Here is a 24876-nt window from a genome sequence, read left to right as displayed (position 1 = left end):
ATGCTGAAGAAGTGAATCAGTCTAAAGAATTACTAGTCAAACAGCAAAACAAAAATCTACGTACACTTTAGGTGTTGTTAGTTCTTTTGATCACATTACCTAGATCATACAATGATGACATACAAGGGGGGAGTGAATACATGAGATATTAACGCTTCATTTCAACACTTTATTTTCAGCAATGGTTGACATAAAAAAAATGTGCTATCCATATCTTGGTCTGTGCACACCAAGTTTAAAAACAAAACAAGGAAAGAAAAAAAACTTTCTACTAAAAGGAATCACTTAAAAAGATGACTAAAAGGCATCATTGAGGTCCATGTATTCTGTAGTTTAGTCACTGATCTGGTTGTCGAGGAGACGGCTAATAAAACTATACAATCCACGCTGGCCGGGTTGGCGGAACTCGCAGCTCACCATCATCCAAAAATTCCTTTTTAAAAAGAGGCATTGTGCCGACTTAAGTTCAAGGCATACTGTTCGAGGTGGCCACCAGGCGATCCACAACAGACTTAATCATTCCACTCAGGTGTTCGTACATCACAGCCAATTGGCCTGGAGAGTAGTGGGCCAGCTCCTCTGTACTGAAGCGATCCCCAACGGCCTGGACGTCAGACAGAAGGCTCAGGCTCTCAGGCTGCTCCTGCTGCTGCTCAGAGGCCTGCAGCTCAGCTGTAGTGGGCTCCTCCAATGTCACCTCTGCAAAAGTATGAAAAGGAAAAACATGTTTAAATCAACACAACTGTTCATTTCTAAAAGTGTGTTTACGTCCAAACGATGGCATACCATAGCACATAAAACAAATTGTACACTTCAGTGACTGTACACACTCCACAAATCATACATCATACCTCTAATATCATTTTTGTTTTAAGATGTATCATATTCACATTTTGTAACAGGTAAAAATTAACACATGCCTTGTGCTTCCTCTGGTGCCTTTTCCTCGTCTTGATTCTCGGCCAACTCAAGCTCCTCAGGCTCAGATGTCATTTTCTCCATCTCATCAAAGCCTTTAAGATCATCACAACGAACCTTTCGCTAGAATCCAAAAATAAATGCATTAGTGTGTAAATTGTGATGCTTTTAATGACATTACACTGATGACTACGAATGTCAGAGTCAATACCTGTTGTTCGTGGTATGATTTAAGCGCTTTCTTCACATTAGACAACTTTGGGGAACGAATAGGAAGAGCTTTAATTTCAGCTGGTGTAAGGGCACTGAGGTCACCCACTGTTTTGATGTTCCTGGCTCGTACAAGCTGCCCAAAGCCACGGGGCCTTAGAACATGGAGAGAAATAAAAAAAATTCAAAAGTTCATTCAGACACAATTGATGCCAACTCGCTTCTATTTTCTTGCTTTTAAAAGTATAAATAAAGTACTGTGGTGATGATGGTAAAAAATGATGAATTGATTATGTTGGATTTAATTATGATAAGTGTCCAGCACTTTTTGTGGTCTCTGAAGAAATAAGTACAATACAATTGAAGTGGGCTGTAAGACTTACCACATGTTGGAAGAGATCTGTGGTAACACAGCCTCCACAGGAGTTGAGCAGGCAACAAGGGCAGGGTATACGCAGTCCTTAGGAATGGGCCGAGGCTCCAGAGCCATCTCCGAGATCTTAAAACAGAACCGCTGGGTTAGCCAAAATAATTTTTATGCTTTTTCAGATTTTTTTGTTATTCTTTTGGCTCAACAGTAATACACATTATTGCATTTTGCAGTAGAGTGGTCATAAATGTATGTGGTAAAATCCACACTCCAACCACAGACTGTTCCCCACTACCCTCCGGGAGGCGTTACAGGTCTCTCCGCACCTGGACTAGCAGGTTCAGAGGAAGTTTCTTTCCTGCGGCTGTCACCTTACTGAACTCAAACTCTGCATCCCGGTGACAACCAATCTAGCTAAGCTATTTAGGTGCACAGCTCACGATAGACCTTCATATCAGTGCTTGTGTTTTTAGGAAAGACACATATCTCACCACCAGTAAACTAAATCATTTGAAACTAGAGCATCACTCACAAACAGACCCAAGTAAACTTACCAGACACTTTTTAGAGCTCTTGTACCCTGGGCTTCGGAGATTACGTGGACTGAAGTTCAATAAACCTTTTGTTGGTGTCGTTATGAACTACAATTTCATGGAGAAAAAAAATCTTGTGACTAACAGCTTAGCAAGTCAAATAAAAATGCTTTTCAAATATGAAATATTTCAATTCATATTACAATCAGAAAACTACCTTTGGCTGACCACCAAGACTCTTGGATCTTGGTGAACTTGTCCGAATTACAGGGCTGCGACGATCAATGTCATCTGCCAACTCTTGCTGGTAGATAGGGTCAGCAAAGGACACTCGGCGGGACTGTAACAAATATGTACACGAGACCATTTACTCCAGGGGCACAGGACAATGGTATGGACATCTTACAGCCATGATGTAGACCACCATAATTGATATTACCTTTAGCAGCGGTGAGGGAGAATCCTCCTCAGAGGGTCTCTTCTGGCCTTTCTTCAGGATGCTGGTGGAAGGGGACGCAGATGGCGACCACATCCCACGGGTCTTCCCGCTGCTGGGGCTCTGGCCCACCTCTAGCTCGCCAGTGAGTGCATCCAAACACTTCTGCTTGGGTGGAGAGTCCAAGCACACAGCAGTTTCCTTCTCTTTAGCAGTTTTCAGAGGTTCTGTTGGTTCTGTGGGTTCTGTTGTCTCTACTGATGGTTCAGCGTTCTCAGTTTGATCAAACACAGAGTCTCTGTTATCCATTACAGTTTCTTCTTTCTCTGCCACCACCCCTTTTGGATCCTCTACAAGAGGAGCTACTCCATCGTCATCATTAGTTAAGACATTTTCTACTGCCATAGCCTCTTCTGTGGTGCCGACAGGAGACTCTTCCAAGCGCTCTTCTTGCTTGCTGAGGCTTTCTGCTTCCACTGGATCAACAGAAGCTGCCTCTACAACCTGTTGTTCTCCGACACTGACAAACTCAGATTCTTCCGGCACTTCAGCAGTCGTCTCATTTTTCCTCAGTTCATCTTGTGACTCTTCTGTGACAGCATGCTCACCCTCATCCTTCTCAATGGATTCTGGAGGCAAAACAGCCACTTCAACAGCTGCATCAGAAAGTGTGTCTGGGCTTTTAACTGGCAGAGATGTAGGTTCAGTCTCTGGTACTGGTACCTCAGAGTCTGGTACTGGTACCTCTGGAAGTCCATTTTCATTTCTAACTGCCTTCACTTCCTCTGAGGTAATTTCTTCAGAGTAAGGGGGCAGCTGGTTGCTGTCAACTGAATTGGTCTCTTTTTCCTGAGACGCTTGTGGCTCACTTTGACTAACCGCACCAGACTTCACCCCAAGATGGCAAATGCAGTCCTTGAGGCGTGGACGTCTACGGCCCTTTCTATTATGCACTGGACAACTCATTTTGGCTGTTCCATCAGATTCACTTTGAGAGGAGACAACTTCTGTTGAATCACTTTGTGAATCTGGACCTTCTACCACCATATCTTTAGATGAATCGGTGCTCTCAATAACAGGGTTAATCTCCACCACTGCCTCATCACTACCCTCAAGCTTGTTATGTGAGGTTTGACCAGCTGGCAAATCCTGCAATACTTCTTCCGATTTAATATCTAAGCCTGTTATTACATCTGTGCTGTTTTGTACATCTTCTGTTGTTGCCGTTATTACAACTTCTTTGTTTTCAGTTTGAGATTTGTCATCCTCCTCTTTCATGTCTTCACCCTCCTCTTTCTGTGTGTCCATTACTTCATGTACGTCATTCCTCTCTTCATTCGTAGTTTCTACCTTGTCATGGACCATTTGGTCATCATTGACAAAACTGCTATTCTTTAAAGGGCTTTGCTGGGGTGCTGCAGAGTTAGGCATATCTGTGCTTTGAACATCAGAGTTAGGCATCTCTGTGCTTTGGACATCAGCAAGTTCTTGGGACTCTGGTGTGCTTTGAACACCAGCAAGTTCTTGGGGCTCTAGTACATTTTCACTTGTTTGTGCATTATTTAGTGGACTGTGAGTTAGCTCTGCGTTCATAGAATACAGTCTTCTGCCCCTCTTTCTAGGCCTCTGACCTTCAGTCTCCGAAGCATTAGAGTCAGAGTTCTCAGCACTGGCAGATATAAGTTGGGAGGACCTCCGTGTTTTGAGCCTACCTTTTCCTTGGGAGGATTCCTGACTCTCTTCAAAGTTCTCTACTTGGGCATTCTCTGAACTATTCTTGGATTCATCTTCTTCACTGACGAGTTTTTGCCTTCGACCAGATTTACCTCTGATTACTACTTCAGTCTGACTTGCAAGCTGCTCAGAATCAGTCTGACTTTGGCTCTGACTTTCATTTTGCAGCTTAGCTGTTTCAGATCTTCTTGTCTTCCTAACTGGTCTGCCCTGTGACTGACCATCTACTTCAGCCTCACCACTCAACTGCTGAGAGTCTGTGTCCTGTGCTGACCTAGTTCTCCTCCCAGGTCTATCCAGTGTTTGGCTATTTGAATGAGGCGAGTTCTGGGAAGCAACTAGCAACGCTGCCTGACTTCTTTTTTGCCTTCCCTGTGGCTGGCTATCTCCTGCAACAGATTGTGAATCATTCAGACTGTTAATATCCCCTCTAAGACTTTTTCTCACTTTTACAGTGTCAACATTTTCTACTTCAGCTAACCTACTCCTTCTTCTACCCCTGGGTTGGCTATCTGTTTCCAGAGAAGGAGAAGGAGTGGATTCTTTAGAAACAGATAGGTTCTTATCATTAGCAGCTACCCTTTTCTCCCTTGTTTTATTCTTACCTTCTTGCTCATCTGACTCTTCCCCGGGGCGCATAGGTTTGGTTCTTTGTCGCCCAGAGCGCCTTGGATTTGCTGGAGAGGTCTCAGACTGAGAGTCTGTAAGAACATCTGATTCCTCCTCTAGCGTGGTCTTAGCAACATCATTTTTCGGAGGGGACCTACCATTGGCAACCAAATCCTCCTTTAGAATCTTTGTCTGGGTATCTGGAATGACATCCTCATCCTCTGTGCTTTCACTGGGGCGTTCAGTGGAGGGCTTCAGATCTTTGGTGATGTCTTTCAAACCCTCTTCAGAAGATCCTTCCAAATGTTTTTGAGACATTTCTGTCTCCATGAAGACTTCTTGACTGGTCTCTGCCTGTGGGGTGTGTGGACTATTCGCAATGGACCCCTGGGACTTTGGCATTTCCTGGCTCTCTGTGTTCTTCACAAGGGGACCAGTAAATCTAGCCACACTGATGGGACTAGAAGGTCTGCCCTCAACATACTTTTCTAAGGTAATGAAAGACTGTCGACGGCTATTTGGTTTCTGGGGTGTACCAGAGACCATATCAGATGATCCAGAGACATTAGGACTGTCCTCTTTATTGGAACAAGTGTCTTGTTTAGTTGGAGTCCTGTCCTCATTAATGTCCTGTTTGAAAACTTCTGGCTCTTGCCCACCAATATCCTCCATGGAGATATCAGCAGATGTTGATGGCACCTCGTCCCCTCCAAGAGAGATGTCCATTTTTGTTGCGGGGTCTTGAACTGGCTCAGCCATGTTGCTTCCACTTTGATCCTTGGCCTCGTCTACATCCACAACAGTATATTTATTTTGATTTGAGGTCTGTGGAGAGTTAAAAGGAAAATAATTATTGGGCAATGTTCAGTTTGCAACACCAAAAACAATCAAAACAAAAGAAAAAAATAACGGGTCAATAATGTGTTACCAATACCTCAGGCAAGGACTTTTCAATGGTTGCAGTTTGGTCATCTGGAGGCAATTTGTCCCTGTCATAAAAAGAAAATATTTTAAACTTCTGGCTAACCAAACAAGAGTAAACAATAACCAAACATAACCAAATGAGACAAAGACATACATAGATTCCTCTTGGCTCTGAGTGTATTGGGTAAAGGTGGTTGTGTCCAAGGAGGCATCCAGGTTGTTATACATGGCAGGGATATCAACCCTGCAAAACAGATTAATCGGTTCAATTCATGAACACGGTCTTGGGTGAAACAGAAACTGAAGTCATCGATGCATAGCAATTTGCAATGTCTTCACAAATCATTTTCATTTTCACCTTTTCGTCCTTTTCACCTCCTTCTGGTGTTCAGTTAGCACCCTCTCCTTCGTCTCTGGAGGGATGAACACAAAGTCTACTGAGGCCTCCTCCTCCAACATCTCCCGACGAGGCAGCTTTGATGATCCAAAATCAAGCTTGACCTGCAGAGGGCAAACACCAGCCAACATGAAATATTGTACACACACACACGGATAAACGCAAGATAGAGCTTAAGTCCAAGGAGTTTCAGCTTTATTTAATGACAAACAGTTCAAACTATGCATACAACTCTGCTTCACGAATGCTGCTTAGGTCCTCATCTTATTTTTTCTAGCTGCTAGCCATTCATACTCACCCACTCATGTTATTCTTAAAAGGCCACACGACTTCTATAACAAGAAATATGATATGGCATAAATGCTACGACTTAGTTTTACCGCTGTACCATGGAGGATGGATCTATGATGAGTTCTGTCCATCATTGGTAGTAGGCACGGGTAAAATGATCGCAATTATATTTCCATTGTGAGAAACTAGGCATAAAAACAGATTCAATTTCAATATCTAGCACCGTCGCCCCACCTCAACAGGCTGCCCTCACATATGCCCACCACACTTAATTAGTTTTCTGGGGAAACACTGTATTTGAAGGTAGAAAATGTAAGCATTCATTAGAGCATTCACTAAAAGTGGGAAAATAAAATCAGTGCATATCTACTAAATACACTCACAGATACAGGCTTAGCAGGCATGTCTGGGGTCTTTGGTTCGGCAGGTCTGTTTAGCAAAGATTCCCTCTTCTTCGCAGAGGTCACGGCCACACCACTTATCTTGGTTTCCATTTGAGAGGACTCACTCTGCATAAAAGGAAAAAAAAAAAAACAGTAGTACTTGACCACATGTTTCAATGACTAAGTACAACCAACCATTTCAGAATACAAACACTTACGCTATACTGTCCACTAGTGTCCTCTGGTACTTCTACAGCTTGAAACCCAGGTAAGATGATGGGAGTCTTCTGTTTTACTTGGCTTAAAACTGGCCTGTAAAAGGAGCAAAGCCACCATTAAATTTCAATACTGCCAAAGAGCTATATACATGGGATGACACATGATGGGAAAACAGGTAAAACTTATTTGCAAAATGCAAAATCACCAAGCGTAATAACTGAACAGAGCATTCATACCTAATTTTATCTGGGTAGTTTAGAACAAGGGCATTTGCAAATGTAGCATTCCAGAACTGGTTGACAAGGGTGCGGATCTGCTTGCTCTTATGTAAAAACGTCTCACAGAGAAGGGGGGTCAGCAAAGACAACATATCGTCGTCGTACTGCAAGGCCGAGCGGGACTGCAGACATCTCAACATGTCCCCTAGGAGGCACTCCAACTACAAGGAGAAAACAGAAGAAAGGCAGAAAATGGGTTCTAGGGGGGACTCTGTAGGGGGGAAACACTGAAGCAATTGGAGCACTTGAAAGAAAGAAATCAAGCTGGGGTAACTTTGGCCCCACACATTTTCTTGAAGTCACAAAAGGATATCATGTACAACCAATAAACTTACTTTTTGCATGAGAACTGAGTAGGTTTTGGACTTGTCATTTTCAGTGCTAAAAAAAAAGTCAGACCATTTTTAGATACACATACTCATAGGTTTAAACTCATTTGAGAACACTCTAAACAACAAAATGAAATACTTGATCATTCAAACTTCACACCTTCCAGTCAGACCAAATATGAGGGCCAAAGGCTGGGCAAGAATGGAGAACGCCTCCTGAATAACTGTGGGTAGGGCCAGGTTGGAGAAGATTTTGGACACAATGTTGATTAGCGTGGTGCCAACACCCCCCAGTGTGGCTCCAGAACCATCAGCAGCCACCTTGGTTGGGTCCAAAGCAAGGAATGCTTCCAGACAGTGCACTAGTAACGTATGGAAAGTGGAGAGGTTGCCCAGCGCTTTGTTCCTTTTCCTTACCCAGCCTAGTGGAGTACGAGGAGCTAGAAATATAACAAACAAAAAGACATGGTCATGTAATGCAAAGAGCAGAAGAAGAGAGGCTTACATTATGGATTATGGAGGGTGATGGAAGAGAGTCTTACATTTCATCTTTTGCTGAAACTGGGGAGTGTACGGAGAGAAGTCCACACTCTCAATCATGGTGTGAAGGACACTTACAACAGCATCCAATACTGAAGGATCCTAAGGAAAAGAAGGGTATCAATAACAAAAAGTCACCACATAATTCACAACCGCTTCTTTCCACACAACAGAATATATTTGTGAGTGGTCAATACATGCAAACCAAGGTAAGGTGTGGCAATTCAACTCACCGATAAATCCAGTCCATCCAGAGAAGACGACATCTTGACACACAGCTCCTCACAGCACACGTTCTCCTCAGCAGTGGCCACCAGGGCAGAACACCGGGCAAAAACCATGTAAAGCCGGGACCATGTGCCCAGTAGGGTCTTCTGAGTCATCTGACCAAGAAAACGGGATCATTTCTAATCTTAATCTATCAGAGCAATGTAAATATGTCAGACTGAAAACTCTAAAGCTAGCACTTACCTGTGGGAGAGCTTTGCCAGGTAGCAGGTGGGATATCGGGAACATCAAGGCGCTGTGAACGGCATTGAAGTTGTGCTCCAGGGCATCCCCTTGATTGACTTCATTGGACTGAAAAAAAAAGAGGTGTTGTGCACAAGTTTACATCTCACTATTTTACAGTTGTGAGTTGGCGTGTCATATGGTACTTTATGACCGTCACAAAATATATACATTTCAACTCCCTGAAGCAAACAGGAAGCAGGGTATATGCAGGAATCATAGAGTTGAATTTACTACTTTTTACTACCTTTTTTACTACCTCCACAATATTTTTTACTACCAACACGACATCAAGCAGCAGCCCTTTTTTTTTTGGGGGGGGTGGGGGGGGGGGGGTGGTTATGCAAAGCACCACTTACTACTTGCTATAAGGTATACATCATAAATATTAGGTACACTAATAATTTCTAATTGTGATCATTAAGTATGGTAATTGTCTATGACAATGTTTTTTTGTAGTGTCGAGTTCAGTTTCAGTTGTCCTTACCTTAACCCTAGCCTTTGAGTTATCCTAACCAGCCCTTAGCCTTAAAGGGGTGGTTCAGGATTTTGGACATAAGACCTCATTTCCAAGTAAGCAAGTGTGATATTTATCAGTGGAGACCGTTTTCAACACGTTTCATCCAGTCCTTCTAATTGCAGAGTTCGCAGGTGCTAGGCTAGCGCAAGTCAACGGTATGTGCTAGCCTGCCACTAAAAACAGTCTTATCCACTCCACAGTACACCCGAGGCAAATCAATTATAACGCCAGACTATCGATGTAAATGTCTGTATTGATACTGTTATTTCTAACGTTATTCTATCCTTGCATTTCAACGATCGCATTACATTTTGAGGGACTTGTTTCTTACCACGACGGAATTATACTTGCTCCGGTTAGTAGTACTGCGCCGAAAAGTAAACAGTAAAGCGCACTCCAATGGGGATACTTAGTAGTAGCCTTGGTAATATCAGTCCGCTGCTGAGATGCAAAATGACTACTACCAACTTCAGGGACCAAAGTATAACTATTGCAACGCGATGCGAGGGTTGTATTTCTTACACTATTCTATCAACACAGACATTTACATCGATTGTCTGGAATTTGCCTCGGGTGTACTTTGGAGTGGGTAAGACTGTCTTTAGTGGCAGGCTAGCACATACCGTTGACTTGCGCTAGCCTAGCACCTGCGAACTCTGCAATTACAAGGACTGGATGAAACGTGTTGAAAACGGTCTCCACTGATAAATATCACACTTGCTTACTTGGAAATGAGGTCTCATGTCCAAAATCCTGAACCACCCCTTTAATAAGGTGAATGATAACCTTGGCACAAATTACGCTAAAACACCAAACATGTGTGGTGAAAAATGAAGAACAAACACCACCGACAACCCCCCCCCCCCAAAAAAAAAAAAAAAAAAACAATAAAAAAAACAACAACTCCAGTCTAAGGATAGGCCCAGAAATCTATTTCTATGGATATATAAAGCCATTATTATTGGTATGGTATTGTTGTTGCACATTTGACACTAAAGCAGTCCGTGAAAACATGCACATCAGTGGACTGCTTTACTAATGCAAAATTGAAAACTATGATTTCATTGCATTACTCAGCATGGATGCACGATGCTTGCATGATAAATACTTCCCAAAACAACAGTTAGGTAGGTAGGTAAGGATGCCATTTAGGAGTGTAAATCAAGTTTAATCACAATTTGATACAATATAGATTATTTAAGCCAATGATTTGATTCTTTTCAATACTTCAAAATGTGTAGCAATGCGATTCGATGCGCTACTGGGGTCTGTTGTCGATAGGAAATGATAGATTTTGGATTCAAATGCCAATATTATAGGCTAAATTATAGGCCAAATACTGAACATTGACTGTGGAATCAAGTAGGTTACAGTTTTTCTTTTCCCCCCTAAACCCTCCTGTCACTAGCTAGATGCTTTCAAATTTAACATGGTTTTAAAACTCATATGTTGCAGTTTTCCGTCACTGCAATAAAACTAGCCTATTTGGAATATTTTGTAGGCCTGCTGGCCTGAACAATTTAACTGATCAAGTTTTCATAAGCTATTGAATGATTTAAATGTGAATGCCATAAACTTAATTCGCCATTAACTAGATTAGCGTAGTTCTTCACGCAGTTGTCATCTAAATGCAGTGTTTTATAGGCTATTCAAAGAATTTCACGTTCATCACTCAGTTGTGGTGTAGGTCTGTCTTGAGTGATCGCTGTCCCTTTAAATGTCTGGGACTTTAAATAACGGGACTTTTAAACTGCATGCTGTTTTTGTTGATGGACAGTGCCGTCTTTGATTCAGTTTTCTACCGTTTTAATAAATGACACGCGCACTTGCGTGGTTAAAAGTAAGGAATTGTTTTCACTTGTTTTCTTGCAATTCCGTAATATTAGATACTAGGTCTAGGTTACGTTAAAAAAATGTTGTCGGTTACTAGTGACTAGTTCGAACTTTGTTACTGATGGGCTAGGTGGAATTTTATTGCACGGTTCTGGATGATCACAGTCAGATGGCAGCGCTACCGTCAGCTGAACGAAAGCTTACACTAGTCAAGTCCACAGTTGTTAAAACTTCCAGCTGAAGTAGCCTAGTGTAAACTGAGAGAGTTGCCTCCTAACGGAGTGAGTGTAGCAGCTAGCCTATATTTTCTTAGCTGCTATCAGAGTGATAGGCTAGCCTAGGCCTACATCTACCGCTCCTTTGCTAAATGAACAAATATTATCAGATGAGTGACAGAAGCACCGGACAAGCAGGCCCATATGATAAACGCTGCTCTGGTAGCCTGCGGTAGGGCCTAGATGACGTGAAAACGCGAGAGTCCCCGAAAAGCATCCCTGCATCCCCGGCCCCTAACAAACTCTTCGGATCTGCAGGATTCATATAAGTCGCCCAAAGCAACGTGAAGGAGACACCGAAAATCGCGTTGTTTGTATCCCTGTAAAACAACTGAAAAGGCGAAAATGTTGTTTGTTGGCGTCGCTGATAGGCTGTCAACCACGGAACTCTACACAGTTTACTTCTATGTCATTGCTATCGACTCCGACTCACTCAGGTCCTGTTAGCACGTATATATTTTTTAATTAGGCAAGATGAAGTTAAACCATGTAGACACAAATATTAAGCAAACAATTTAAACTCATTATATATTGAGGTGGTGATGAAAAATTTACTACCAAGTCAAATTGCATTTATTACCTTTTACTACCTTTCAAGGGCCTTAATTTTGGTAGATTCTATTTACTACCTTTTACTACCGCGCGGACACCCTGAGGAAGTAACAACCTCATGCAACCTCAGCATCCTTGTTTTTCTGTGGTTTACCTGTATGGTGTGTCTATCAGTGATGTGGTTATCACAGGTATACCACAGTAACCCACTGTCAGTGTCAGTGGGTTATTGTGGTATACCTGTGATAGTGTCGGTCAGTGGGTTATTGTGGTATACCTGTGATGGTGTCGGTCAGTGGGTTATTGTGGTATACCTGTGGTGGTGTCTGTCAGTGGGTTACTGTGGTACCTGTGATGGTGTCGGTCAGTGGGTTAGTGTGGTGTACCTGTGTGCTAGTGTCTGTCAGTGGGTTACTGTGGTGTACCTGTGTGATGGTGTCGGTCAGTGGGTTACTGTGGTGTACCTGTGTGATGGTGTCGGTCAGTGGGTTCACCACCACACTCCACATCCTCCAGAGATATTCTTTGTTTTCCAGGGAGCCTGCATCACGGCTCATCGCCTCCAGCACAGCATCGGCAAACGCCAGCGGAGACGTGGGGCCGGACAGGCCACAAGACAGCAGGGTCTCCAAGCTCATGAAGAACCTGAACCAAAGGGAAGCATTTATGCGTCTCGTCTATTGTGCTCGTTTTCTGTGTGTAACTTTAACTATGCAACTAGAAGGACCATATGGTGTGGTGTCACATTAACAAACATACTTCTCGTCCTCCACAAATGTTGACAGATGTTTGCCATCGTAGCAGAGACCGATCAGGAAGAGAGCTGGGGTGCCCTGGAGCAGACAGAACACACACATCCATAAAAAACCACAAAGAAACACGCCAACTCCACAAACGCACATTGTGATTTGAATCAGCAGCTTTCCACATCATAGAACATGATCCAAAACCCTTGACACCAATTTGAAGGTCATCGTGATAAGGGCTTGAGGGCCTTCACAATTAGGACTCTCTGGAAGCCATTAAACAATGTTTGCTTGATTAAGAGCTCTGAATGCTGAGGTTTCAGAAGGAGAGAGGAGCTCACAGGGTTGTGGTGATGGCAACGCTACATCTTCATTAAGCTCAGGCTGTGACTACACGTTTCACAGGTGCAACCTTATTTTCAAACGTTAAAGGCTGTTTACATTACATTTGGCTGACGCATTTTTAACCAAAGCGACTAACAACATAGTGAACAGTTTGTTTTAAAGCAATTATTGAGCATATCAGCACTTGTTTAGAAACCAAGACAAAGGATAAACTATGCGATGTAAAACTCTAAATGGAGAGATAATAGGCGAAAAACACTTACGTTCAAAATATCCATATCAGCCACTTGGTAGGCTGCAGAGCCAAGCACTTTCTTTGGGATACCTTTCACAGTGGTTTCCAAAAGATCCTGTGAAGACACATGATTGGAAGGTGTTGTATTACTTTTGCTGGAGTGACAAACAAGACCATAAGGCCAAACACTTCAAAGGGTGTCAAAAAAGATTTCTGGCTGGCTCCAAATTGACCACCACCAAGAGTATCAACAATCATAAAAGCACGCTAGTCATTGCTTTAGTAGTATATGCCCCTGATTTGGATGAATTATAAGCCTGCAATTGTTCCATTATCAAAATGTCTGCGGGTGTGAAAATGCTGGTTTTCCAGCATTTCAAATGTCTACAGCTAGGTCAGACACAAACTCATCTCAGTAACTTCCCATTTTGTATCTGGGAACTAGTGACACAACAGCAATACATCTTTAAACCATAAATCACTGAACAGTCAAAGTTATACAACCATGTTAGTGAGACCCACTTAGTTTTACTTTTTTGAGTACATAAGTAACATGTTCGTTTCAACTGAAGGGCACATTCTGGAGAGTTCTACCCCTGATAGAGCACTCATTTCCCTTGGCTGTACATCCATGCTTAAGGCCTCACCAGAGCTTGTTTTGCCGGCAGGGCATCTGAGAGCAGGATGGCACGTAGAGACTGCATCAGCAAGGTCAGAGCCTCAGATCCCTGTCGATCCTTTTTATTACCAACTGTAACCAATAACAACACAACAATTACACAGCAGCACTCTCTACAATCTCAAGATGATGAATCAACGAATCATTCTTAGTGGCCGAATACAGTATAGCTCTGTATGTTGCAACTATATTATGAATATGAAAAAAAAAAAAAATTCTCCTTGAAGTGTACACGTTTATTAACATCAAATACAGATGGACACTTGCCTGAATCAATCGTTTTAACAACATGACCGACCAGACTCTTCCAAATTATGTGGAGAAGCATTCCTGTGAATAGATGTGGGAAGAGGAAATGTCAAAGGAGTACAAATGAGTTCCGAGGAACAGGGAGGATTCCAGTAATCCAGAAATATGATGACGGAAAAAGGAGAGACAAATGGACAAAACGTAGAGGAAAGAAAAAGATTAAAAAAGAGACGAGTGGGGCCATCATAACAATTACATCTCGCTCTCTCTCTCACACACGCGGTAAATCCAACTACATACTGTAGTCCAGTTGGCATTACTGAGCTAGAACAGTACCAGATGATACGCTTCAGAGCCAAATACCCTGCCCATGGGCTTCTTGGCTGAATAAGCCTTCACTGGCTAGAACACAAAGAGCCTGTTGTTGCTGGTGAGCTCTGATGTGTCTAATAGTATCCAGTCACAGCTTGGGTAGATTTAATTTAATTTCCACTTCCAGGCCTGATTAATTCTCTTGTCATCAAGAGAGACAGACACTGATATGGCACCCCACAAATATATATAAATAAATACATGATGCTTTTTGGTTTCATTTGGCCACACAAATAGAGCACAAATTATTTTGACACACACATTGCACAAATTTTCCACGCTGAAAGACAAGACAAATAAGAACTGTAAGAGTACCTGGGGAATCTTTGCCAACAGCAATGAACCCATTCCTGACATAGGACAGGAACACCGAGGAGTGCTTGGAGAAGAATGAGGTGCTTGTCAAAAGGGGGTCTGTCAGCGGTTCTGAAACAATAAATAAATAAACAAAGCAAAAGGACGTACGTGATTAGGATAAGGCAACATTTATTTCATGATTTTATGACGCACATGAAACCATACTTAGGTCAGAGAACTCCTGGGAGTTCATGTGATGCATGTGGTTATTGTTTCGAAACCCCAGTGAGGGGTTTTGTTTCTTTTTAGTCCTCTACAGGATCAAGAGAGGTTTCCCAATCATGAATGAGAAGCAGCTGGGTAGTCATGCTACTGACAAGGATGTGTCATTCTCACCGAGGCAGAGCTTGAGCTTGGTCTTGGAGGCAATGCTGGGGACCTGTGGCCCGAGTAGGTAGTGCAGGAGGATCTCCAGACCCAGCAGCTGAACACAGGGGAAGGTGGCCGAGGACTGAGAGCTTGGGGATGGACTGCTGCTCAGGGGTGTCCCTGGAGGGGAGAGGGGAGAAGACAGGATGGTAATGAGACTGGGATGCAAGAAATGAATGAGTAGCTAGTTAGTATTCAACATAGGTGCCTATCGCTTTGGATCATTGGATCAAATTCCATGATATTCCAGAAATTCCATGACCCGTTGGAACCATGAGATGTGTACCGAATGTACTAAATGCAGTCTTTAACAGTAACCAGTAGTAACAGTAGGCTTTTTTTTTTGCATGTGGACCAATTCCCACACAAGCATATTAAATGGCAGACCATGTCAGTTTAGTCAATTAAATACCTTTTCAAAATACTATTCCCGCAAATTTTAGGCTTGCAGTGCCTACAGACTTAACATACCGAAAATTAAGTATGTAAGTAAGTAAGTATGTATGTATGTATATATACTCTTTTGATCCCGTGAGGGAAATTTGGTCTTTGCATTTAACCCAATCCGTGAATTAGTGAAACACAGCACACAGTGAGGTGAAGCACACACTAATCCCGGCGCAGTGAGCTGCCTGCAACCACAGCGGCGCTCGGGGAGCAGTGAGGGGTTAGGTGCCTTGCACTTCAGCCGTGGCCCACTGGTCGGGGCTCGAACCGGCAACCCTCCGGTTACAAGTCCAGAGTGCTAACCAGCGGGCCATGGCTGCCCCAACTGAACTGTTAACTGAACCGTGACATCAAAAACCACGGAATCGTGATTTTTATGTACGGTTACAGCCCTACTCACAGCATATACCTGCTTTTGGGGTGGAGACACCGAAGCTGCTTCTCTGGCCGATGCTTCGGGAGGGAGTGGTGGCTGCGGAAGGAGTCGGTAGTGGGGTGGCGTCTTGAGGGATTGTGTTCTGGAGCAGTGCAACACCAACCTGTACCACATCAAGAGCAAATGGGGGCATGAAATCAAACACTACTCTAATACATTTTCCTCAATAGATTTATTAAAGCAGCACTAAAGATTTGCTGTTGGGGTCCCCCTACAGTTGAGAAGCGCAATAATAAAGTAACTAAATATGAGTGTTTTGCTTCAAAGTATAAACCTCGATACAATATAGAGGGAATGCACCGACAGCAGTCTGTAGAAAAAGATCTCTGAATTCCGATAGCATAGCAGCTCTTTTGCATTTCATTTTTTTTTTGGTGTGTGTTTGTGTGTGTGTGTGTGTGTGTGTGTGGGGGGGGGGGGGCAGTTTCCTACCTGAAACTAAAAAGTTGCTAGGTCGGTAATCGCCTACAGAGGGCCGCTCAGACAATGGCAGAAGTGCTGTTCGAGGTTATGTACCATCAAAATGATTTTGGAATTTTGGAAACGATATGTTAAGGTCAAAAAACTGTTAAGGGTGCCTTTAATTTAGCTCAACGTTTCTCCACCGGGGTGCAAAAACTTAAACCCAGCAACAGTTTGTAGATCTGCGTTGAATCATCGCAGTCTAATACCCTCCAAGAATGGTTCTCCGATGAATCTGGTATATGCCCAACCTAAACACGCATCAGTCACTTCAGTCATCAGTGAGCATTTATACTTGTGCAGTGGCTAGGGGAAAAGGAAAATAAGCTCTGGAGAAACGTTCGTAGGTCAATGACAATTAAAATGGAGATATCTTATGACTTGTAATATATTTTCAACAGATTCATCTCGCAAAGATAGTTCACATTTCCACCTTTGACGTGTAGTGTAGTGTGTGTGTGTGTGTGTGTGTGTGTGTGTGTGTGTGTGTGTGTGTGTGAGTGTGAGAGAGTGAGAGTGAGAGTGTGTTGGCCTTCAGAAAGATGACGCTGATTTAGCGGACATCTTTACTCAAAGTGACTGAGTAAAAACTTTCAAGCTGCAGTGCAATAGGAGACCTCAACGAAGGACAGACAAGACTGGGAAAGACTTCTCGTGAACGACAGGATATTTTTTGTGCATGTGTTAATGTGTGTGTGGGGGGGTGGGTGACATTTTGAGACTCTCCCTAAATTGTATGTGTTGAACATTACATTTTGTATAATAATGTATGGTTTCCATACAATGTATTACATTTGGGAAGAATTGGGGTTGTTTTTCAGTATTTGAGTTTCTGAAACATGCATTTCTGTATATCCAACTTGCTATCAGTGGCTTGCTATGGCTCTCTAATAAAGATCATGCGACATCCATTGTTAGAATAGTGAGGGCATTCCCCGAGTCAAATAAGTGTGAGATATGCATTGCCTATGCTTCTGCAGAGAATAGAGCGCTGACATATAATTAATATAATGTGATGCAGCCTCCAATAGAGGGAAAGACATGGATGCATATGGGGTATTATGCTTAATCCTTGAGTAGTCTGTTGTCTCTGCTGGAACTACAGCATGGTGGTCATGGGTTTTTATCCATGAAGTGCCTCGGTATTGTCATATGTCTGTATGTAATGATTCTGTCTAAAAACCGTATGTAAATGTGTATAGACCCTTTCAACAATAAAAACAAAAACAATGCTTGAACGTTCTATTTGGGCCCCAATCTACTTCCTCTGCATTATAGAGTCCCGAAGCCATGACGTAGAGTTGCCAAGGCAGCAATTTCACTGGATCTAAACAAATTAATCTAACTATTGAAATCGCCATAGCGGTGGCTTTCTTAATCTATTTCAATAATTTTATAACGTTTCTAAGACTTTTTTTTACACTGTAGGAATCACATACTACAACATATATTCATACCAACACTAAGGGTGTCACGATTTCGATTTTATTTCGAAATCGATCGAAATTACATCTCAATCTCGAACTTCGAACTTAAAAGTAGAATCGACGATGCAGCCACACCCCCAATGTCACGTCCAGCGTGTATGCCAAGACGCACAAACACACATGCACGTGCTGAACTGCAGTGTCAACACTCCTCTAATTTTAGGCTGCAGCCAGTTAAAATATAGGCCTACACATCAACCTACCCAAAGCCCCTCTTGCTACTTTGAAATCACCGGTGTGGAAGCAAAGATTGTTAAGGCGGTGGAAGTATTCGTTCATTCACGTCAATTAAAACTAACTTAGCCTACTCAACTTAGCAAGTGAAAAGATGGTCTAACTACAGTCCAAAGTTACTTTAAGGCTTAAAATGCATATTTATAAGTACATATTCCATGAACACTAACCTTGGGTCTCTTCAGAGTGTGCTGAAACAATCAAATTAACATTCTGTGTTGTTTCATTTTACTATGTTCATGTCTCTGTTTTAGCCTAAAGTTAGTTCTGTTTACATTACAACCTTGCAGTTGGAACGGTTTGTTTTCGCTTAATTTTTTTGGCAAAAAACGTCACTCTTAATAGCCGCCAGTCTTTGAGAAGACGTGAAATATCCACTGGAATTTTGTTTCTTTCTATTACACCTGCCAGGGAATCCGTGTTATGTGGCTAAGCTGCTGCCTAGCAGGTAAAACACGTTTAAATGGATATATTTATTTTTATTAGCTAGAAATGATGCCACATGTCTAAATTCAATGCTATTTATGCCACTTCGAAAGTTTGTTTAGATCCAGTGATTCTGCGGTCATGGAAACGCTAGCGTTGCCAAGGCAGCAATTTCACTGGATCTAAACAAATCAATCTACCATTAGAAATCACCATAGCGGTGGCTTTCTTAATATATTTCAATCATTTTACAACGTTTCTAAGACGTTAGTATATTTTTTTTACACTGTAGGAATCACATACTACAACATATATTCATACCAACACGATCAAATTCGTGACTACAGAGTTTTATTTTAGCATGGGTTTCCTCCGTAAAAGAGACCTGCATGTAACTTCACAGCATGCGGTTAAAATCCTTAAATTCACGGACGTGTTTTGGCTTTATTTTTTTGGCAAAAAACAGCCGCCAGTCTTTGAGAAGACGTGAAATATCCACTGGAATTTTGTTTCTTTCTATTACACCTGCCAGGGAATCCGTGTTATGTGGCTAAGCTGCTGCCTAGCAGGTAAAACACGTTTAAATGGATATATTTATTTTTATTAGCTAGAAATTATGCCACATGTCTACATTCAATGCTATTTATGGCACTTCGAAAGTTTGTTTAGATCCAGTGATTCTGCAGTCATGGAAACTCTACGTCACACTTCGGGACTCTATTAAGATAACATATGGAATGTTAAAAAGGAAGTCTTGTGGGGCCAACTATGATGCTGATAATGGAACTCTCTTGAAAGGGTCTATAAGAAGGTGCATAGCCCCGGAGAACTTTGGACTTGCTGCTGGAACTCTGTTGTTGGTAACATGTCCCTGGTCATTATTTCTATACCCGAAGATGGTATCCTTTATCACTCTTGTTAAGAATTTTTACCACAGTGTGTGTGTGTGTGTGAGCGCAGCCAATAAATAAAAAAAGTTTAGTATCAATTAGTATTATCCCTAAAGTCCCACAACATACTTGAGCAGACATTTACCTACCCAATGCACAGATATACAGGTATGCGATGGACACAGAACAGCCCTTACTCATACTTGTTTCCATGTTAGCAGGGTTCTACAGTACACTGTCTTGAACAAACTGCACTCACTCACCTGCTCGAAGTTGGAGCCCAGGTTGGGCCCCAGCTTGACAACCAGGTACCACCAGACGTTGATCTTGGTGAGGAGCAGAGGCTCCGTCTTCACCTGGATGGAGCTGAGCGGCAACATGAGGAGCTTCAGACGCTTGGCACTGCACAGGATCTCTGAGGGACACAATCAAAGCAAAGCACAAAGAAAGAACATGCTTGGAGACTTGTGGTGACTGTGGAGACTCTGGTGACTGTGTCTGGGTTGTAAGAGTAAAACATAATGGCTTCTGAAAACATGAAATTCCAGTGTGCATAATATGTTTGTCATAACTGTCCATTTTCTATTAGGATCTGCTTAAACATTAACAGTCTGTAACTTAAAGTTTGCTTTTACCCTCGGAATAGGCCTAATAAATGTATACAAAACTGGCCCTAAAAATATTTATATATAAGGCTCACCAGGATTAAGAGCAAAATTGTCTATCAGGCTCTTCCAGGCAAAGAAAGCAATCTTCTTAACGCTGGGAGAGGAGCTCCGGAAGCCCATCTCCTCCAAGTAGAGCAGGGAGTTTATGAAGGAGCCTCCTCGATGAAGCATCTGTTCCAAAACCAGTCAAGGTTAGAGAAAAGGTGAGCAGCCGCCCTTCCATTACCTCTTTTAGTCTTTTTGTCATCAGCACACACAGAAACCAATAATAATAATGAAGGTTTAACATTACCTTCCCAAGTATTTTCACAAATAACGTCCAGAGTTTAAGCACATTTGTTTCATTCTTGTTGTTGAAGAGCTTCTGAAGTTCAGGTATAAGTTTCTGGAAGAACAAGTACAGAGACAAATCAGTGAATCAATCAACTGCTTAAAAAGAAGGTGAATTTCAATACAGGACTCAAAGAATCCAGGGACATAATAAAACACCTACAGTGGCCATCATGGGTTCGATCATTGCTGCCACCTCTTCCTGTTTCTCCAGAATAAGGGGCAGGCCCATCTCCAGGGCGGCGGCCGCTCTCAAGCGCACCTTTGATGCAGAGTGGACCACCAGTGGAATCACCTGTCTGACCCACTGAACAGCACCTTCAGTCATCGGGGCAGGAGCCTGCTCTATCAACCTGCCAAAATGAGGAGCACTCATCACATGATGAAGCCGGCCTTTACTACATACTGTGGTCAATTAGAGTTGGCATACACTAGGGCAGAGATCTTCAACAGGGGGTCCGCGGAGGTACTGCAGGGGGGGTCGCGAAAACTTTGGTTGATTAGACAATTTCTTTATTTTGTATGCCACTCCATCAGTTTGGGGTCCCTGGCGTGAAAAATGTTGAAGACCCTTGCGCTAGGGTGTACAGATATTGGTTCATGCTTGTAACATTCACAGGTAAAGTAACTGGACAACAATATCTGACTTGAGTTGATTTCTGGTAGACACAGCATGTAGATGAGGGGAAATGTGGGGCAGACATGAAGAGGACGGATTTGATTTCAGGAAGAATGGTGCAGTCAGGACCTTGCTAGATGCTATGTCTTGAATTTCCCCTGGAGATCAATAAAGTATCTATCTATCTATTATCAGAGTAGACTACAGGTGATGAGTTGAGTGGTCAACAAACCTAATGATGACGTTTATTGCTTCATGTTCCATTACGACAGATTGGATGTCCTCTCGGTTTCCCACAGCCTCAAGAGCAGTCAAGATGTCAGGGACCTGCACACACAGACAAACACAGGATCCAGTCATACCTTGCCTTGAAAGCCACTTAAATCTATCATGACTACTTGGACCACATACTCCTCCTTCAGCTTCAATTCAGAAAACACTTAGTGAACTCACCTTCTGGCCAATAATATCTGCTGGGAAGTTCTGTTTGGAGATTACCCATAATGCTCTAGTGCATGTGTTCTTCTCCGACGACTTCACCACTAGCTCTGTAAGTGCGGTGAGCATCTCCTCTGCAAAAGTGTCTGCAAGACAATTTAAGTCATTAACATATTTTGACAGACAGTAAGACATCATACATACATATACATTTGATAAAGAGCACGAATAATACTGAAAAACACAAAAGCTGTGTTTATGAATACACATAGTACCCTGCTTAACCCTACCTACATCCTACATTAAATGGACAATCATTGGGGAAACTGAGCAAGGTAACACAGACAGATCTGAACAAATTTCAGAACAAACATTATTCAGAACAAACATTAATGTCATAAAAAGCAGAGTAGGACTTAGTAAGTAAGTAAGTAAATAAATAAATATTGAGGACTCAAATTCAACTGTGTTTCTCACTCGCCATACAAATATCCCACATATTCTACTCAACTCATGATCAAGAAGCCTCAACAGGTCGTGTCAAAAATCATGCGTCAAGTGTGCTGTGAGGTGGGTGTGCCTTCCTACCTGGGACAGCAGACACGATGTGGGGGTAGAACACACAGAGGCCCAGGGTCTGCAGTGCGGCCTGGCTCAACTCTGCATTCTCACTGCTGATGTGAGCCTGCAGGGGAAATGTGGTTTCAGCGTCACATCCAACCCTTTCATTTTCATGTGTCGCATAAATCACCAGACCATAGGGGCCTGACAAAGCAGTATAACTTGTGGTCGGGTATTGTTAGGCGAAAGGTACCAGAGAATACACCTATATACACTGCATCTTGAAGCAGCTAACTAGCTAAAAGGGAATGCCAAAACCATGCCAGTACAGCAACAGCTGATTTCACACAGATTGAAGCTTGCCAACAGAGTCAATGGTGCACTCGTGCTCTGAAGGCTTTTCTTATATTTCTGGTCATGCATCTCAGAACACAGACCTACATAGTGCATGACCCAGATGATTAGTGGGAATGGCAGGTGTGATTATTGGTCCCTCACATGACCATACACCATCAAGATCATGATACCTTTGAGGAGGACATCAAAAGCTGCTTATAAACCCAGGACTCCAAAAGGGGCAAATTGCTACACAGTGCTACTACAATATCATGTCTGTTACTATATGTTTACTACTGATACGTTTACATCAGTTGAGTTCCATTAGCACAAGAGACCTGCATCTTGTTGGACAGACATTAGGGGACTCACCTGGATGGTTTTACCGAGGCGAGCAAAGTGCTTCACGATGACGGCATGGTACTGCTGCCCATCCTCGCCACTAAGACGACTGGAAGAACAGCCACAGGGATACAAATCATAAAATCACATAAATCATAGATCACAAATCACAGACAGCAAGTGTAACTTATAAAGAATAGGACGGATGTCCAACTTTCTTTTTTCCTCCTTTTTGACCACTTAATTGTCGATAAAAATCTCATCACCACCAACTGCATAGTATATTGGAGAATGTCCTTAGGACTTTGTGGAAAAACACAATGATGTTTGCTGTTTGGAAGGCCACTGTAAAGAACTGAAACAAGGTCATAGGCACATACCTAACAATGGTGAGGTAGGCATCTGTCTGCTCCGACTGGCCAGCTGTTGTATCCTCGAGGCAGTCCAGCAGGGGAATGAGGCTGGCACCAGAGAGGGACACTGTCGCCATCATCCTTACACCCTACAGGGAATGGTTAGAAAAGGCTGTTGAAAAACTTTGGCCTACCTTTCAGTCTAATCCAGTCTTTTTTTGAGAGAAGAATGTGACTGTCTAACACACACACCCTAGGTGGCAAGACCATTCTTAAAGTGAACAGGGTTCTGTTCGGCAGAGCTGGGGCTCGAAAACAAAGACCCAGACTTCCTGATTCTGACAGATTTATTTCTGTGTTGCGGAGCACCAACAGCCACACATATCGTTACACATGACAAGTCGCAAGACTATTCAGCATGTATGCAGAAATATCTACCACCGAGATAGAACGACCGTGAAACTACACGTTAGATAGAATTTCTAGATAAACAATGGTGCACAAACCTGCAACTTAACCACGGACATGATAGTCATGTAAGAAACAACAACAGATGGGTGTTCCGTGAGATGCTGTAACGTTACAGGTTGCTGCAAAGGTCAAGTTGAGGGAATATACCTGGGCAACGTTTACTGTTGATTTACGGCAGCTGTCCAAATCTTTCTAATAACAATTCGAAAGGCACACGTTTTGGCCTAGCAGACAAAAATCGTCAGCCCTGCCCAGTTGTTCATGTGAGCAGGCTAACAGTACCACAAGCTAACTCTACTAATGTCAGATAACGTTGCGGTAGTTGGGACCTGACCAGCTAGCAAGGTAGCATAGTTAGCTAGCGTGCGCACCAAAGAAACAGCCAATATTTAGCTCGAGATAGTTTGGCAGTGCAATCAAAGTTTGAAAGAGTTTGAATTAGGTGTTTATGATATGGACTCGGAACTAACGATTATTTACAATCATATCAAGAGTCCTTGCAGCCTTTGCAGCATTCACTTCAGTAAACAATGCCATGGATGTTTGCGCAAGAGGGCCAATGATTTTCTTCATCACAAAACAACTTCCCATACAAAATCCTTTCCTTAACAGAAAAGCTAAATCAAAAACAAGGTTGCGTTTAAAAACACTGGCATATGTCGGGATGTTAAGATTATTCACATATTGACATAGCTGCTATAACATTAACGTTAACTGTTAGCTGTTACTAGGCATGCATGCAATGCACTGCCCACTGCAACCACGCTGAGGACAAGCCATCATTCCAAACAGCACACAATCAATAACATCCTTACCTCCACGTTTTTCAAGAAACGATGATAATTACTGACAAAACACCATTGATGTTATCATATTTCACCCAGAAAGCGACAATTTTTCACTGGAACAGTCTTCTCATCAAAGCGCTGAGGTCCTTTTACCCCGCGAAAAACTCTTGCTGGCGCCAAACGACGCAAACGAAGTAGCGTCACCTTTCACCCGACGTAACACCACCCACTTTTGAGTGAATTCGTGCACGTTCAAACCACTATGATGTGTCTACGCTTATTATAGCCTACCTACAGTTCTTTAACACAAGAGCTGGTGAAACTAATTATGCTTATGTAGCCCATAGCCTACTTTCTTATATGATATACAGGCCT

General features: G+C 42.6%; 1 protein-coding gene across 2 annotated transcripts; it reads right to left on the bottom strand.

Annotated features, from left to right (window-relative positions):
* Positions 1 to 154: 154 nt before the first annotated feature.
* Positions 155 to 24676, bottom strand: rif1 (replication timing regulatory factor 1). Of its 2 annotated transcripts, none has more exons than XM_076264011.1 (36): positions 24529 to 24676; positions 23270 to 23391; positions 22920 to 22998; positions 22239 to 22335; positions 21666 to 21796; positions 21445 to 21539; positions 20757 to 20946; positions 20556 to 20648; positions 20296 to 20434; positions 19859 to 20010; positions 16070 to 16199; positions 15181 to 15333; positions 14803 to 14913; positions 14134 to 14196; positions 13835 to 13938; positions 13216 to 13302; positions 12621 to 12694; positions 12287 to 12506; positions 8643 to 8750; positions 8405 to 8554; positions 8174 to 8273; positions 7792 to 8071; positions 7638 to 7683; positions 7261 to 7463; positions 7024 to 7117; positions 6806 to 6931; positions 6093 to 6235; positions 5889 to 5978; positions 5745 to 5799; positions 2471 to 5635; positions 2249 to 2371; positions 2053 to 2139; positions 1512 to 1627; positions 1130 to 1283; positions 921 to 1041; positions 155 to 699 (listed from the first exon to the last, which is right to left on the bottom strand). In XM_076264011.1, the coding sequence occupies exons 2-36, from the start codon at positions 23380 to 23382 to the stop codon at positions 467 to 469; spliced, it is 7425 nt and encodes a 2474-aa protein (XP_076120126.1). In that variant the 5' UTR covers positions 23383 to 23391; positions 24529 to 24676; the 3' UTR covers positions 155 to 466. The 2 variants fall into 2 exon arrangements, with proteins under 2 accessions (XP_076120126.1, XP_076120127.1); XM_076264012.1 differs by having other exon boundaries at positions 12326 to 12506.
* Between the last annotated feature and the right edge of the window lie 200 nt (positions 24677 to 24876).

Source organism: Alosa pseudoharengus, unplaced genomic scaffold (genome assembly GCF_046254945.1).
Source record: "Alosa pseudoharengus isolate Yale_2024_CS ecotype anadromous, Long Island Sound unplaced genomic scaffold, YU_APseudo_1.1 YU_APseudo_1.1_scf_3, whole genome shotgun sequence".
In the NCBI taxonomy this organism is placed as follows: Eukaryota; Metazoa; Chordata; class Actinopteri; order Clupeiformes; family Clupeidae; genus Alosa; species Alosa pseudoharengus.
This window is presented reverse-complemented; position numbering and strand designations above follow the sequence as displayed.